Here is an 18,392-nt window from a genome sequence, read left to right as displayed (position 1 = left end):
TTGGAAAATGTATCTTTAGCTTTACACAAGTTTTTTGTTGTTTTTTGTTTTGTTTTTGTTTTAACTTTTTCCTTCAGGGTATAAAAAAATTATTTCCCCAGTTTTTCAGCCAGTTTGCAAGAGTCTAATTTCATCTAAAAGTTTGATCCAAAAGCCCCTCAAAGTCAGATTAATTCAGTGGGTTTTGAATCAGGCCCTATATTATTACTTTTGTATAAAGCATTCAATCTATATTAATGTTTGGTATTTTTGACTACAACTTATGAAAGATCCTTAAAGGAGAATGTAACACTCTAATTTCATCAGTTCAGGAATTTACCTCAAACTGCCTTGTATATGAAAGTGGACATGCAAAATATACTTTCATTTTAAAAAGTGCTATTGTGATATTCTATATGATATGGAAGGAATGTATTTTCAAATCAGAGATTTGTCAAATCACCAGTGAAATATGGAGGATGTGGTATAGAGGTTCAAGTTTCATTTATTTTACTTTTGAGATATAACTTCTGAGTCATCATAAATTCAGTATTATTATACATATAGTTTTGCATCCTCGTTATATTAATAAAGATGCATGAAAGTAATAATACTACTGAAGTCATGATGACTGCATATATTTTAGTGTTGACATCCTAGAAAACAGCAATACACACACTGTCTTGACTGTGTAAAATACTTTTATTACAGGTGGTTCCTTTAACATTTTAGAGGGTTGTATTGTATTATGTGTAGTAGAAATGTGAGTGATTTCCCTGATAAAGCCAAGCATATTATTTGACAGCTGTATTTCTTCTTTTCTTCTGTAGATTATCTTTTCATTTACTGGGGACTTATTCACTTGGTAAATAATTACCAATCTCAATCCATCAGTTTTTACTCAGCAAAAAATTCCATTGACTTCAGTTGACTGAGTCATTATTACTTTTGGACACCGTCCAGCTTTCATTAAAGTCAATGAGAGTCTTGACTTAATGGGAGTTGAAGAGGACTCTTTCAACCCTATCCTGCACTTTTGTGGACCTTAAGCTCCCATTGAACTAAATGGAAGGCATTCATGCTGAAGGAATGCTGGACTAATTGCCAAAGAAGTTACAGGGGTCCCACTGTAGTTTACTACATGGTTAGTTTGGTGCACAGTAAACGTACTCTTTTCAAAGATACCCTTTAAAGTACTTGTACTTTTTTACTGCATTGGAACTAAAAGTTTTTCTGGTCTATCATTGACACGAGAATCAACTGAAAATATTTAGACTGACCTAAGGAGAGATTTGTGAATTTATCTTTTTTTAGCTTTAGGAGGAAAAAGGGATTGAATTTTTCCCTTTAAACTTCAATGGGGTTAAACATACAAAATAACATATATAAAATATTCAGAGTTTTTTTTAAAAGTATGCCTATATTTACTATTTGGATTGTATAAAAGGAGTTGGGAGAAACTGGAATGAGGAGCAAAAAGGAAAGGTTTAAATATTCCCATAGTGTAATTAATAGTAATCATAAGTTTGGAAATTCCCTACATCAAGTGACACATGTTACAGTAATGGTGATTTCTGAAAATAAAATATTACAAGGGTTGACTTCATAAGTCACCATGGACTGAACAGTATATTTGAGTGTTGAGACTTGTTGTGGATGGGGGTCAATTATATATTAATTTCCTTGTTTGGATATTACAGTGGTACTCATTCCATAGACAGCTATTCTAACTGTGCTTTGTATTTCATTTGACCTTTCAGTTACAGATAAATATTTTCTCAGAAAACTGGTGACCTCTTCCTTTTAGTGAAACAAATGTGTACCTTGTATTGTGTCCCTTGTAGAATACTGGGCTCCCATGATCTTTCTCCATGTAAACTTCCTGTAGAAATTGTACTGTGTGAGGATTAGAAACAATTATATCTGTAAAATGCCTAGAAAACAAGTTTCAGTGTGTCTGGAAGTGAAACAAGTGGGATTCTGCTGAGTTAAGGATAATGGACCAGATTTTCAGGAAGTGTAAATGGAGCTATGCTGATTTACACCAGCGAAAGATTCAGCCTAACATTTTCAGCTTCCTTTAGCAATACCATGGGCTACTGTTTATAGCTCATACTTTTTTGCATGGTCACATTTTTCTAATATTGTGATCAAATATAATTCTGCTGTTTTCTCTAGATTTATTTTTCCTTTTAACAAATGCTTAAAGTGCAGAGGGTCAAATGCAGCCCTTGTGTAACTCCATTGAAATCAATGGAATTAGACCAAGCATAAATCGGGTCCTATCACCATATATACAGAGTGACTTTTTCTTCTTTTTTAAAAGCATGACCGAAAGAAAGCACTAATTAGATGGCTTTTAGGATAATTGAGTAATGGTCATGGTTGAAATTCAGGCTCCCTTGAAGTTAATAAGAGATTTGTCATTGATTACACTAGAGCCAGCCTTTTAACTCCTACATTTTAATAGCAAAGCCCTATCATCATTTTGGCCCCAATCCAAAAACATTTAAGTACATGCTTATAGTTAAGAACCTGCTTTTGTGCTTTGCTGGATCAGCACCTTACATCATTATTAAGATTTGAATAGCTCAGCTATTCAATACAATATTACTTTAATCTTCTATGGCTTCAAGTAGCATTTCTTGGAACTATGCAAAAGTAGATGTAGAAATGGAGAGAAAAACAACTACAGTTCTATACAACCTTAAAAATATGTGAGTTCAGTGTTGATTTCTGACTTTATAATAGAAAATAAAATGCTTGTTGAGTCACTTCATACCTCTATTATTTCTTACATTGTCAGATACCCAATTAAAATAATAGGATGAGGTCTTTCAGCAATGGTGCAAAATATCCCATAGCAGCTACTGGGTTTGTATCCTTAAATATTTGCATACACACTGGACCATGAGGTCATTTTATGAGACATAGGCCACAGAAAGTGGTATTTTCATGAGTAATGTCATGTCACAGTGTCAGCATTTGCAGAGCTGCAACATCATTACAAGTAGTATTGTTTTATGGACTTTATCCCATAAGTGGGGAACTAATAGTAAAAGATTTATCTTGACTAGAAGTCTGTGCTCAGAGGTGTCCACATTCTCCTAATCAAGTCTGTCTCTCTTTAAAACATGGACCGGAGGCAAAGTAATTATTTTCTACACTTTTTTTGTGCTAAATTCTGTTGGCACACTGAGTGTATGATGGAGGGGTTTGAAGAAATTTAAACCATCCAACAGGTGTAGTCAATCAGATACCGAGTGCTGTATCTGCCATCCCCACCTCCTTACACAGTTCCCACAGTCTCCACTGCCCATTGGAATTCTGGGTTGAACTCCCAATGCCTGATGGGGCAAAAACATTGTCACGGGTGGTTTTGGGTACATGTCATCAGTCGCCCCTCCCTCCGTGAAAGCAACGGCAGACAATCGTTTCACGCCTTTTTTCCGTGCAGACACCATACTACTGTCAGTAGACGGTGCAGTAGGACTGCTAACCATCATCATCCACTGCTTCCAGTGCAACTCTGCTCTCCTGGTTGGTGCCATGAATCTACCTCGCAGGTCCTCTTGTCGTTCTGTGGCATCCGTTGTCATCTACCGCTTCCACTGCAACTCTGCTCTCCTGCAGACACCATACCACGGCAGCGTGGAGTCTGCTCAGCTCACCACTGCTGTTGTGAGCATTGTAAACACCTCGCGCATTATCCTGTAGTATGTGCAGAACCTGCAAAAGCAGGAGTGGAGGTGACGACAGCGTGATCATGATAGTGATGAGGACATGGACACAGACTTCTCTCAAAGCACGGGCCCTGGCAATGGGGATATCATGGTGGTAATGGGGCAGGTTCATGCTGTGGAACGCTGATTCTAGGCCTGGGAAACAAGCACAGACTGGTGGGACCGCATAGTCTTGGAGGTCTGGGATGATTCCCAGTGGTTGCGAAACTTTTGCATGCATAAGGGCACTTTCATGGAACTTTGTGACTTGCTTTCCCCTGCCCTGAAGTGCAAGAATACCAAGATAAGAGCAGCCCTCACAGTTGAGAAGTGAGTGGTGATAGCCCTCTGGAAGCTTGCAATGCCAGACAGCTACCAGTCAGTCAGGAATCATTTGGAGTGGGTAAATCTACTGTGGGGGCTGCTGTGATCCAAGTAGCCAACACAATCACTGAGCTGCTGCTATCAAGGGTAGTGACTCTGGGAAATGTGCAGGTCATAGCGGATGGCTTTGCTGCAATGGGGTTCCCTAACTGTGGTGGGGCAATAGACGAAATGCATATCCCTATCTTGGGACCGGACCACCTTGGCAGCCAGTACGTAAACTGCAAGGGGTACTTTTCAATGGTGCTGCAAGCACTGGTGGATCACAAGGGACGTTTCACCGACATCAACGTGGGATGGCTGGGAAAGGTGCATGATGCTCGCATCTTCAAGAACTCTGGTCTGTTTGAACAGCTGCAGGAAGGAACTACTTCCCAGACCAGAAAATTACCCTTGGGGATGTTGAAATGCCTATAGTTATCCTTGGGGATCCAGCCTACCCCTTAATGCCATGGCTCATGAGGCCATACACAGCCACCCTGAACAGTAGTAAGGAGCAGTTCAACTATAGGCTGAGCAAGTGCAGAATGGTGATAGAATGTGCATTTGGACATTTAAAAGCTCGCTAGTGCAGTTTACTGACTACTGCTAAATTCGACCTAAACTCGTAGTGTAAACCAGGGATGAGACACAGAGAACTAGGGTCTGGGCCAGAGAAGGTTCTGTTGGGAGATAGCTTAAGCTGAGTTTCATGTTTTGGTGTTGTTATGTAAGTTAACAATAAAGGCAACCCCCAGAAAAGGGGCATTGTGTATTATATGCATTGTATGTATCTTTTCTCTTCAGGTGAGGATCAGAATGTTACCTACTTACAGTATGAAAAGCCCCAAATCCTCCAGTTTGTTCTGAGTTTTAACCATTTCACACAGCTTAACTGAATGTACGGGAGTGTACGGATTTACTGCATTGGATCATACTATCAAGATCAGTACTCTGCCTCTAGCAGTGGTCCAAAGTAAGGTGAAAAAGGAAACCTAGTCCACATAGCTCTTTGGGCAATGCTATCCAGGGGGGAAAGATTTCTTACTGACCATACTGAGAAGAGATTTATTAATAGAATAAATAGTGAATATATTTAGCTCTTTTATATATATAAATATAAGAGCTAAGTACCTTCCATATTTATTCTATAAATAATATATATATAAATCACACACATACACACACACAGAAATTGATTTTTATATATTTCTCACCCAAAATGTATACTTATGTTGCATCATTGCTTCAGATTGCAGAATTGCATCAGAAACAGAATATTTCTAATGTGTGTTTTGTTATAGAAACATCCGTTCTTTCAGGCTTTATGGTTTTGGGGGTTTAATTTTTTTGTGTATCATTTTTCATTTTGCCTTCTCTGTCTATTTCCTGTTTTGTGTGTGTGTTGTTCCTTTTGTATTATCCATTGTTTTTTCCACATTAATATTCTACCTTTTGTTTTATTTTTCAATACTTGGTTTACACACTGAGCTCTTTAATTGTGTATTTTTGCTTTCTCTCCATACCTTCTTTATTTTTGTTAAATACACTTTTGTGTCTTTGATCCTTTTGTTAGGTACAATAAACAAATACACAACAATCTAGGGGGATGTCTCTGTGTTGCTATAATGCAAAGCTTCTGCAGAAGGTGCAAATGAAATGGAATCAGATATGTTGAAAAGGGGAGACTAAGGCAACTGGTATGGAACAGCTGAAAAGGCAGATGAGGCAACAGTTTCCTTTTCTTCAGGATTTTAAAATGTTAGGCCAGATCCTCAGCTGCAGTCAATGGACATGACTCTGACGTCAACAGAGCTTTGTACTCATTTACACTGCCTGAGTATTGGCCATGACACTTCTGAAAATCAGGGGGACATGCTATCCTGTAGCTGCTCTTTAATTATTCTGCCCATCACTGAGTTTAAAAAGGAAACATGGGGAACGGTTTATGACAGTAATAGTTTTATAAGGGTAAACTGTAATTGAACAGATTTGTACACCATAGGCTTCTGCCTCCAGACATTTATGCTTCTGGGCAACTAATATCTTTTATTGACCTTCTCCTCTGATAGTCGTACCTTTAGGAGATGAAAATTGATTTTCTTTATTCAGGCATGTGCAGAGCAATAGTGTGCTTCTTGACCCACTGCCTAAGGTTGGGCAGTAGCAATGGCCATACAGTATATTATATCGAGGTGGGTTATATATACACACCTTGAAATGATGTTTATATAAATTATGTATTAGTGGGAGTGTTATTTTAAACAGACTATAGTGAAGTTGTTTCACTTTCCCCATTTTCTGAAACCAACCTGTTCCGATGTACTGGGAAGTTTTTGGAAATCATTAGTTCACTAAGGACCTTGACTTCAGTGGGCTTTGGATCAGGCCCATACTGAGGGCAAGGGGGAGAGGAATAAAACCCAAAATGCTTCACTCCCTTCAAATGCTTTGCCCATTCAAACCTCCAGGATACAAGACTCATAGGAGCCAATAAGTTTTATAGCCTGATCATCTAGTCTATTACTAGACTAGACAGGGGTGTAAAATGGGTGTCATGGAATGAAGAATCAGGCCCTTCGTTTTTGCTGTTTTCGCAGTCACTGCTAGCCTTTCTGACCAGATTCCATACTGAACCAAATCTGTTATGGCACATTAAGTTGTATAAAAGGTGCCCATCAGCGAATTTTTGGATGCATGTATACGCTTAAATATCATTACAATAGAGAATATTGGAAAATACTCCTTTCGTTCTTACATCATCACCTTCCTTAGGAACAGGCTTGAGCAAATAGATAAAGATGTCTTTTATCAGTCAGTGAAAGGCTGTGCAATACCAGGTAAATGGATTCAGGCCAGTGGCAGTAAGAGGCTATGGCTCTTCATGGATATGCGAGTTGGCCTCCTGCTGGGAGGCTTTTGTTAGCCTGTAAGAAGTACAGTAGGTTTATTTTAGATGAGAGGTGGAGGAAGAGGCAAGAGAAAAAGAAAAGTCAGAGAAATATTCCCATCTTCCTGTGAAACTCCAGATATAGACGGGGGGAGGAGGGTTTGAGTAGGATAGAATTGTACTTCCTACCTGCAAGGTGATCATATTTTCAAAATCAAAAATGGGAAATTTTTTTACGGTGACACCTTTTAGGGTGGAGAAATCATCATACCAAAGACAAGAGTATCTTATTTAAAAGTTTCAGAGTAGCAGCCGTATTAGTCTGTATCCGCAAAAAGAAAAGGAGGACTTGTGGCACCTTAGAGACTCACACATTTATTTGAGCATAAGCTTTCCTTTTCTTTTTTAAAGTGTCATGCTAGGCTATTGCTGCTGCCAGTTCCTGGGTCAAAAGGACCAATTTTTTGGCATGGCAGATTTTGTTTCCGCAGAAACTTATCATGAAACACTGAACATGTGTCACTGACATTCACTTTGAGCATATGAACAGTTTTAATCATGTCTCCACTCACCCATTCAACTTCTCTTCACTCCTAATGCTTGTCATCACATTGAATGATCATTCCACTGGTAAATGCAGAGGCAGTTCTACTCAGCAAAGGGATATGTCTTGAACAAGCATTTTATATTTGTTAAAAAACAAACAGCACCAAATGGATGGACTGATTCTATGAAAAACTGGGACATTTCAGGTGTCCTGAAAGAACTTCCCAGGACACTAGAACATATGAATAAGGTCATTTTCTCCTGTACTGAATAGTCAAATTCTGCTCATCTTACTCAGGCAAATAGACTCATTAAGTCAATGCAGCTGCTCATGTAAGGAAAGCAGGATTTGCTTTAGAGGGTTTACTTTTCACCCTCCCGGTCTAAAATTTCTCTGCATGATCTACTACTGGACACTGACTCGTCATAAAAAGTGCTGAGTTACACCTTAATTCTGTATTTAGACTCCTGATGACCCTTTATATTGTCAAGCTAAATAATGTCTTCTTATATTTCAAACCTATACATAATCACACTCAAAGTAAAATGCCAGTAGAGAGATGAACATGGCAGATGACATTTTGGGGGATTACCTGTGGGCTAAGCACTGGTCCTGTTATCTTAAAATGGAAGCTATGTGGCTGTCAGTTGTACCAAAAAAACTTCCCCAATAGCCTTAAAACATAGCCCAATAAAAATCACAGTAATATGACAATTTCAATAATCAGCTTTAAATTACATCTCAGTGATCAACACCTTTTCTTTTCGAGTCAGTAGTTGGCACCATTAACGTCTCTGAAATTCTCAGATAAACATAATCTGTGTTTCAATCGTTTCAAAAACAGCAGGAATGCAATGTAACCAGATATAACTTTTGCATCATCTATGTTTTTACAAACGCCTTCAAATTGAAAAAAACATTCACTCTTTTCATAACTGGCGGATCCAGCTGTCTCTATAACTGCAGGGCAGTATCGGTGCTTGCCTTTATAGAAAGAGATCAGTTAATAACATCTCAATTTGGGCCAGATCTTCAGCTGGTATAAAGAGGCATAGCCCCAGTGATGTCAATGAAATTATGGAGACAAAGGGGGGTGAGGTGATATCTTCCAAGCTTGTCTTTTACCAACAGAAGTTGGTCCAATAAAAGATATTATCTCACACACTGTATCTAAAATCCTGGAACCAACATGGCTACAACACAACTGCAAACAACAAATGAAGTCATGCTTATTTACATCTGCTGAGAATGTGGTGTGTTAGCACTGTGTATATGTAAGGGGTGAGAGCATATACATCTCATTTACACAGGACATTGCACTTAATTGTTTGGCATTACTACAGGAGTTTATTTATATGGTCAACAGCATTGTTAATAAAAGTAAAGGAAATCCCTGTAGTTCCATATTCCTTGACAATATTAATTATGGTTCTTTGTTAAGAAATGGAAGGGATTTTCTTTTGTAAGGTACAGACAAATGGTTTTCATTACACTTCTCAGATTGCTGTCGAACAGTTTGTGTGGATGGAGCTTGTCTCTAGAACATAACGCTGAAATGGATGTTTCTGATCATAGAATCATAGAACATTAGGGTTGGAAGAGACCTCAGGAGGTCATCTAGTCCAATCCCCTGCTCAAAGATTGGACTAGATCTTCCTGATGTGAGGATCACCCGCCTTTGACTACTTTGTTGGTCCTCGTTTCAATTGATTTCCATGCAGATTACATGGTGTAGTTTTAAGGCCCTAATCCTGCACAGTAAAACACCCCCTGACTTCAAAGGTGCAGGATCAGGGCCTAAGCAAATGAGTCATCTCAGTGTTAGAAGTACTGAGAAAATCTGGCATGTTTTGGACGAGGCTGCTTGTTAGTGCTGCAGGCCCATGAAACAGATCTCATTGGTGACAAACAGACAAGGAAAGAAACACCCCAAATTTGCAGAAAAGCAAAAGTGATATTTCTGTTTTGTCATTGTGGCTGTTACCTTGAAAGCCACTTTACCTGATGGCTGACAAGCTGCCTGAAAGTGGTGGCTCTGATGGCTTTGTAAGAGAAAAACCTAGTCCAGCTGCTGAAGCTATACCCAAAAGGCATTTAGACGTGCTTCATTTCAGGGTACAGTGTATGTGGCAGGAAGTGGACTCAGTACAGTGCAGAGTAGCACAGGGAGTCTGATGCCTGTAGTGGTGGTATAGCTGTAAGGACTAGAGACTTCTTTTTCTTTTTTCTTGCTACTTCCCTATTCCAGTTTGGCAACTTTTAAAGCCTTCTTCCAAAACTCATGATTATACTCCTGGCTGTCATGAAAATTGTTCTAAGTTCTGCTGATATCCAGTCCATGTTCTGAGTCTTTGGCCACCCCCTTGATCATCTTCCATCCATAATCATCGCAAAGGCCATCCTACCAACATAACTCTGAGGTCTCCACTGGACACATCCATACCAACGTAGCTTCGCCTTCCTCAACTTGTCTTCAGTTGGGGCAACCTGCATTAGGCCTCTCACAACCTCATTTCATTTTCTATCATGGAACTGACCATCTCAACATCTTTATTTCATGGGGGAGAGCATACTGATTTCTTTTCTTGTTGCTGGTCAAGTCTCGGTTCCATATATTAGGACGGGTTGAATTGTAGTTCTGTACACTCTAGCTTTTAACTTTGTTGGTATCTTTTTATCACAAAAAACTGGGGGCATCGCCCACCATTTGCACCAAGCAGCTTTGGTATGATCTCAGTCATCGCTCAGGAAGGTACCATTGTCAGCAACCATTGATCCAAGGTATTTAAATTATTTCACTTTAAGTTCTTTGCTTGTAATATCCTTTATGGCAGGTCCTCCTCCATCAATTGTCACAGCCTCAGTCCTACCAACATTCACTGTAAACTGTGTTGCCACTGTTGAAAGTTGGTTGCAGGATCTCACAGTCTTCTGCATAGATCACAAAGTCATCAGCAAACAGCATATTCCAAGGTGACTCCCTTCATATATTCTCACTTACCACATCCAAGACAATAAAAACAAAAAAGGTCTCAATGCTGACCTTGGCGCAGGCCAACATTTACTGGAAATTCTCAGTTGTAGCCATGTTTGGTTTTGACTGTGGTAGTCACTCCATCATACATATCCTAGATAAGAAGGACATATCCTTCCAGCACATCTTTCTGTCCCAAAGTCTGCCAAACTAATTCTTGTGGTACATGATCATAAACCATCTCCAAGTCCATAAAGACCTCATTCAGTTGCTGTCTCTTTTCTCTAAACTTCTCCATGAGGATTCATAGAGCAAATATGGCATTAACACATGGTGACCCTTCCAAATTTCAATCATTTCATGCAGACACTTTTTGATAATCTCCCATACTTTCATAGCACTGGAAAAGGACTGAACACCAGGCTAAATTTTGCACTTGGATTCATGGGAGCCCTATATGCACATCCAAACACTGAATTTGGTTCATTGTTTTAAAAAATTTATTTTCCCCAATCAACTTCAGTGAGAATGATGAAGTTGTTGGGGGAGGAGAAGGAAAATAGTCAGAAGGAAATGAAACATATTTTAGAACTCAGATTTACTCTCGGTACCCAGAGTGGTATTTTGATAATATCTGAACTTTTATATGTCTTCCCATGCATGCATATTCTGTAAGCAGGAAGGAAAGAATACAATACTGAAAACAGCGCAAGCAGAGGGAGCTCAGCCAGCCCCAGGTCCTCAAAGGTATTTAAGTGCTTAAATACTTTAGAGGCCCTAGGTCTCAGTCCCTTGAATGACATTAGTGCAGTCACAGAAGTACAGATGTTGAGAATGGTACTTTGCTGTTTCATTCATAAAACGAATATTTATAGTAAATTATTGTCCTGATTCATGGTATTTTATTATTTAAAAGAAACAAATCACAAGAAAGCTCTTTCCCATAGTATTAAGTGCAATGGAAGATGATAGTATCTAGCCTGAGTGGCTTTTTTTCTCTTGAAGCGGCAATTATATCTGTTTCTTTAAAATAATCGTCACAGATGATATAATCAATATTAGGGTTTAAGACCATGTGCCTCCAACAAAAATACTTTAGGAAGAGGATACTCTTTCATTCCAACACTAAGATATTTAGTTTGTGTGTTGAGGGAAGGGGTTGGGGGGAGGATGACAGAGGGAGTTTCTTCCATGCCAACAATAAGAAGCTCTGTAACATACCCACTAGGCAGGTTCAGATATTCACAGTGGGAGCTTCAAGTGAGCATGTGAATGTATTTATAAGCAGAATGCCCAAGCTCCAGAGAAAGAAAATTTATTATAAAAATATTTCCTACAATGAGGCACCCTTGCCATTGGTGGTAATGTTAGAAAAGGGAGGAATATAGACGTTTAGGGAAGACTTCTAATTAAAACTGAAAACTCATTTATAATAACTACATGACCTAACTGGCAATGTACAATGGGCTGGGTTCATCAAAGAGGTTAATGGGAACATGGGTTTCCTTGGTAATTTAAATAAATAACATTCCTTACTTAGGTTTACTTCCAAATGTTAATAAAACCTAGCCAAATTTGTTTATAGAAATCTATCAGCTCATAGATTTCAGATTGTCCTATTATCTACATCTGTGCCAATTTTGTACAAATAGAGAAGCTGCATAATTGCTTTTCATTAATGTTGTAATACATCATTTATGTTTGATTTCATCTGTAGTCTGTTACTTACCATTTCCTATTCCATGTCTTTTCATAGATATAAACAATGGGCCAGATTCTTCAATATGCTGAATGCCTCCTCGGAGGTGCTGAGTTCCACTCCCACTAACTTCAGTTGGCGGGCAGGGTGCTCTGCACCTCACAGGATTGGGCCCTAGGACAGAGAGTGAAGAATAATGTGTCCCTTTGAAAATGCCTGGGGAATTTAAGTAGACAGGACACACTGATTAAATTTGCCAGCCTGACCACCCTTATTCTTCAGAACAGAAGCCAGGGGTTCTTTGTTACCACAAGTGATCAGTAACTTTGGTTTATGTCTCAGCTTAAAGAGGACACCACCAACAGCACAGTACCCTCTAACACTGACTCAGTGATGGCTCAGGTGACAGTGTACTATCTACTGAATCACCAACATCGATTTCTGGCAGCGTCTGGTTCACGCCTAACACTACTTAACTGATGAGAGCTGACAAGACCACAGTCCCAGGTGGTGTGGCTGCAGCTATAATAATTCAGTGTCCTGTCATGAAAGAGAGAGAGAGAGAGAGAGAATTGAATTTCTTGATACAACACGTGGTTTTCACAGAAAAAATGTAATTATTAAATATTATATTTAATATACATTAATAAATACAATATACTGTAGTAAAATAGATTATATGTACATCTATGACACATCACATCAGAAAAATTCAAGTGTTACATGTTACTTTAATCAAAGGCTTGTATTGCCTTTATGCATCAGACATAGAATGTTTATTATTAATTAATTAATTATTTTTGCCCCTCTCCAGGTACAAAGCAATTGTAAATCCCATGGACATCCAAACATCAAATGCAGTTCTGTGGACGTGTTTTAAAGCTTTTGCCATCTGGATAATCTCCATGATGTTAGCAGTTCCTGAAGCAGTTTTCTCTGAAGTGGCCCACATCAATGGCACAGATAACGTCAGTTTCAGGGCATGCATACCCTATCCCCAGACAGACGACATGCACCCGAAGATCCACTCTGTGCTGATATTCTTAGTATATTTCCTTATTCCTCTCACCATCATTAGTATCTACTACTATCATATTGCTAAGACTTTAATTAAGAGTGCACACAATATCCCTGGAGAATATAGTGAGCATTCTAAAAGACAGGTAAGCTATTTGCAGTGCACTTGTATAGTGAAAGATTTGTCTGCTGTACACATTTTAAAATAAAAGCACAAAAGCTGTAACATGCTGTGACAGGGTCGGGCCGGATGGCTACAGGAGAGTGGCAGAAGGCACAACAATCAGGAACCTTCTGGAGACAATTAAGACAGACAGGCTGATTAGAACACCTGCAGCCAATCAAGAAGCTGCTAGAATCAATTAAGGCAGGCTAATCAGGGCACCTGGGTTTAAAAAAGGAGCTCACTTCAGTTTGTGGTACATGTGTAAGGAGCTGGGAGCAAGAGGTGCTAGGAGCTGACAGTGAGAACACAGACTGTTGGAGGACTGAGGAGTACAAGCATTATCAGACACCAAGAGAAAGGTCCTATGGTGAGGATAAAGAAGGTATTGGGAGGAGGCCATGGGGAAGTAGCCCAGGGAGATGCAGCTGTCACACAGCTGTTCCAGGAGGCACTCTAGACAGCTGCATTCCACAGGGCCCCGGGCTGGAACCCGGAGTAGAGGGTGGGCCCGGGTTCCCCCCAAACCTCCCAACTCCTGGTCAGACACAGGAGGAGTTGACCTGGACTGTGGGTTCACGAAAATGGCCCAACTGAGGACTGCCGTGAAGCTCCAAGGCGAGCAAATCCATCAATAAGCGCAAGACCCACCAAGGTAGAGGAGGAACTTTGTTACAATACATAGTATAGGCCTAGGATTATATTAAAATTCTCATAGGCATGGGCCCATTATCTCAAAAATCTCCCTATGTTAAATCTTATTTTACAACAGTTCTAAGACTAGTTTGGAATGAGTATTTTTACTCTGTTAGATAAGAAATACAAAGAAAAACAAGCTGAAGAGTGTGTTTATTTCTTTTCTGTCTTAGTTTTGTAGTAAGAAACAAACGATTCAACTGATGACATTAATTACTATTTATACTAATGTATGGTATTGGTGACTTGAGTATTTCTATGTGTTGTTGATTTAGCGATCACTTTTGTATTTGTTAAGAAACAGCATTTGCTGGGGCAACCAGTTGTAGTTTTCTGACCTATATATACTCATCTCTTGCTGAAAGAAATCCAGTGCATTACAGAGTAATCTGTGGAAACAAACTGTAAAGGGCCAGATTCATCAAAGGTGTAAAAAAACCTTGTGCCTGGAAACTAGGTATTGAAATACAACAGAAAAGGCAGTTCTTGTAGGACTTCTAATCTAGTTGAAACTACGAAGTGCTAAAAATCCATGTAAGGATTTCTTCTTGTTTCTAGAACAAAGTGGCTTGGATAAGCGGTCAGATTTTGGAGGCATTCCTCTGAATAGAAATGCTGAATGTACAGAGGTTCTCTACGATCCATATTTAGTAGTACCATCCTTCTTGGCATCCTCTATATTACAATATGCTACAAGTCTTTGAGACAGAGCATATTAACAGCCAACTGAAATCAATGTGACAGATCAACAAGCCATATCAGCAGCCTACTCATCAATGTAAATGACACAACAGTTTTACTGTTCAACAAAGTAAATCTTTCTGAGGGAAACTGCCTCAAAATCCTACATCCACTTTACAGACAGCTTAGATTGCTTAATAAAAGACCAATGCTGATTAAAAGAATTAGGTAGGGTATTTGCTGCCACATTTTAGACTGTTACATTTTCACCCCCTGAGAAGAGAGAAACTATTTACCATCTAAAAATATGTTTAACAGAATAATGAAAAAAATTCCTGTGTCCTCTGTACTCAACATTTTGTTTCTATTCTAGCCTGTTTCCTTTTAAAAACACACACTTACCAGCACTGCACGGACCATTTTCTTACTCTGTGAAATATAAAGAACCATTTGTTTGACCTCATGGAAAGTAAAGCTAATTTTCATCACATTTCCGAAACTGCCAGAGATTCTTTAAAAAACAAAACACATTTTTGCTTTACTTATTTGTTGAGTTTATCTATTAGATTAAAAGGGGGAGGACAGTCTGACCTATGTACATAACACTTGATAAATGGTAAAGGATTCAGATTCCTGCTTCCAACCAGAGTTTCTCTAAGAAAGAGAACAGATGGGGAACGTACACATCTCATTTTCTGCTAGCTTTGCAATTTACAGCTGCGAATAGAGTGCAAAATGGGTGTAAAATCCTATTCGATCGGAATGGTAGCATTTATAGCCAATTTCCAACTCACTTTGTACAAGTATACATGGTTGCACAAGGTGAAAGGCAATGGAAAATCAGGCCCAGTAGAAGCAGGAAGAGATTCAGAGGCCTAGAGTGTGTGCCCTTCAAAGCACAAACTTTGCAGAGATAGAAAACAGCATGCTCTCTGTGGCTGTGTGAAACCTGCTGGTTTGGGTTTGGATGGGTATTGGTGAACTATACTTACTGGTTTAGTTCACAGAGTTTTGCAACCCTCCAACACCCCCAAATTCATTTGAGTTTTTCTAGTAAAAAATAGAGCCAGAAAGCAGGAATCCTCCGCATAAGCCCTCCTCCCCACAGCAGGCCCTGGCTTTCCCTACAGTGGAGGGAACACACAGTGGCTTTCTACCTTCACTGTCTTCAGGGGTTGACCACCTGGCCTGTTCCCTCCATCTTGTTTTTTGTGAGGACCAGTGTGTTGGCCATATTCCCCTACATTTAGCCCTGTAAATGGCTTCGGAGGAACAGGTGGCCTGCAACTCCCACTATTCTACAGCAATGCAATTGGGAACTGCTTCTCTAGTCTCACTTTGGATGCTTTACCAGACCCTTTACCTCAGTCTGCATCTGAGATGCCACTGAGTGCTAAGAGCACCTGTTCTGGGGATTTGCTAAGAGAATGGTACAAGCTGTGGCATTTCAGCCCCAGGGGGAAATAACGGGATGTAAGTGCCATTGGTTAGCTAATACTCCATGCATCAGACTAATAATGTCTCCAAATTTCAATTTTTTTTTTCAAATTAGCCAAAGGTTGAGATATGTTCCAAAGGAATCTATTCTACCATCTTATGTGGTGGCTGAAAGCCAATATATACTTGGAATATGAGTCCATCTTGGTGTACTTATCTATTTAACAAACCCATATATAAAGGCCAGTTTATCTAGTGTAGCTGCAAGCAGCTAAGGAGTGGTTAATGAAAGTGAACTGTACATGAGAAATGAAAGCAAATGAGATAGCAAAAGTAATTTAGCCCTTAAAGGAAGTAATTTTACCAATCTTATCTGAATTCATTGTTAGAGTTAATGTTAAGTGAAATGTTACATGTATTAATTAAGTCTGTTACGTGGATTAGTTCTATTCTGTGTTGTTAATTTGGGTTCTGTTGATTTATCATTTTAGATGGAAACTCGAAAGCGTCTGGCAAAAATTGTTCTGGTCTTTGTTGGCTTTTTTGCCATCTGCTGGTTCCCTAACCATGTATTGTACATGTACCGGTCCTTTAATTACAGTGAGATCGACCCATCACTAGGACATATGATCATTACCTTAGTGGCCCGAGTACTGAGTTTCTGCAACTCCTGCGTCAACCCATTTGCACTGTATTTTCTGAGTGAGAGTTTTAGGAGACATTTCAACAGTCAGCTTTCCTGCAGGAGGAAATCTCATCAAGAGAGATCCACCAGTTATCTGCTCAGCTCCTCTGCCATACGAATGACTTCTCTGAAAAGTAATGCCAAGAACACTGTGACCACCTTGACTCTACTGAATGGGCACAACCTAAAACAGGAAATGTCATTATGATTTCATCAGTGGAGCACTTTACCTAGGAATAATTCTGAGCTTTTATTTCACAGCCATGTCAATAGCTTAGGGTGCTTTCACTAGTCCTTGAAACAGAGGATTGATCCAAGTCTTTCAGTTTGGGACCGTTGCATATCTAACTTCTAATTACTTTCACACAGAAATGAATGATATTACTGAGTGAGAAGAGAAGAATGAGGGTTTCTAAGACTGTTTGTTAAGGGACACAATTCTGTACATTTAACATGCAGGACAACAAAGGTATGCTGTTAATAGTGGTGTAGCTGATATGATGTTATTTAAAAAAGAATATTGATTCACTTAGCTGAACAATTTATGGTACGTGACTTTTTATGACTATTGCTAATTGCTCTTGTCCTGTTCTAATAGAGTGTATGAGGAACACAACTAAAAATGATGCACACACTCTGTTCATTAGGGCTGGGAGAGGTGGTTTTTCCAAAGCCATAGGTTCTAGATTCCGAAGAGAATCAAAATGTTGTGAAGGCTGGATTTGCAGTTGTGCAAATCTGCATAGTTCCATTCACTTGAATGGACCTACAGCAATTTACGCCAAATACAAATTTGGTTTTTGAAGTCCAAGTTCTGTTTGGCTCTGGCAGACCATGAGTTCTGGGAGGCTGCATTTTTAAAATTGCATTCTTCTGTTATTATAGTCCTAGAAGCAGTGAAAGAATTACAAGGCACCCAGAATCTGTCACTTGCATAGTACAGGATTCCATTTAGTTAGAATTTTGAAAATGACAGTTCCTTTGAAAATTAGTTAGCTATGTCAGGGTAAAAAGCATTTGGTGAAACTCAAAAGTTTCTCAGAAACCAAAATAAAATTCTATGGTTTTATAAAGCCTGCAACCCCACTGGGTATGGCTACCTTGCAATTAAACACCTGCCGCTGGCCTGTGTCAGCTGACAGTCTCACCGGACTTGGACTGTGGGGCTATACAGTTACAGTGTGATGTTAGGCCTCAGGCTGGATTATAGCTCTGGGACCCTCCCCCGTCATGGGATCCCAGAGCTTGGGCTCCAGCCCGAGTCAGCTGACATGGGCCAGCCACAGGTGTTTGAATACATCCACACTGCAATTAGTGGTTTCTACTGTGTCTATTGCTTATTATATTTCACTCCTAATTTCCTACTACCAAGTGCCCTTGTTGACTTAAAACTACTATAAACTTCAATGGAAATGTTGAACATGCAGTACGGCAAGATTAAGGGTAATGTTTTCAAAGATCCCTAAGAGAGGTAGTAGCCAAATCCTATTTTCAAAAGTGTCTTAGATATATAGAAGCTCCACTCTCTCACTGAAAGTC

The 18,392-nt window shown here is 39.3% G+C and overlaps 1 protein-coding gene across 1 annotated transcript in view; it reads left to right on the top strand.

The window, feature by feature from the left end:
* NMBR (neuromedin B receptor) overlaps positions 1–17,305 on the top strand; it is a 47,992-nt gene extending 30,687 nt beyond the window's left edge. The window contains exons 4-5 of the mRNA XM_084622440.1: positions 12,989–13,337; positions 16,660–17,305. Coding sequence (XP_084478566.1) covers positions 12,989–13,337; positions 16,660–17,061 — 751 coding nt within the window. The 3' untranslated portion in view covers positions 17,062–17,305. The remainder of the gene's footprint in view (positions 1–12,988; positions 13,338–16,659) is intronic.
* Positions 17,306–18,392: the final 1,087 nt, after the last annotated feature.

This window comes from Lepidochelys olivacea, assembly GCF_965140295.1.
Source record: "Lepidochelys olivacea isolate rLepOli2 genome assembly, chromosome: 3".
NCBI lineage: Eukaryota > Metazoa > Chordata > Testudines > Cheloniidae > Lepidochelys > Lepidochelys olivacea.
This window is presented reverse-complemented; position numbering and strand designations above follow the sequence as displayed.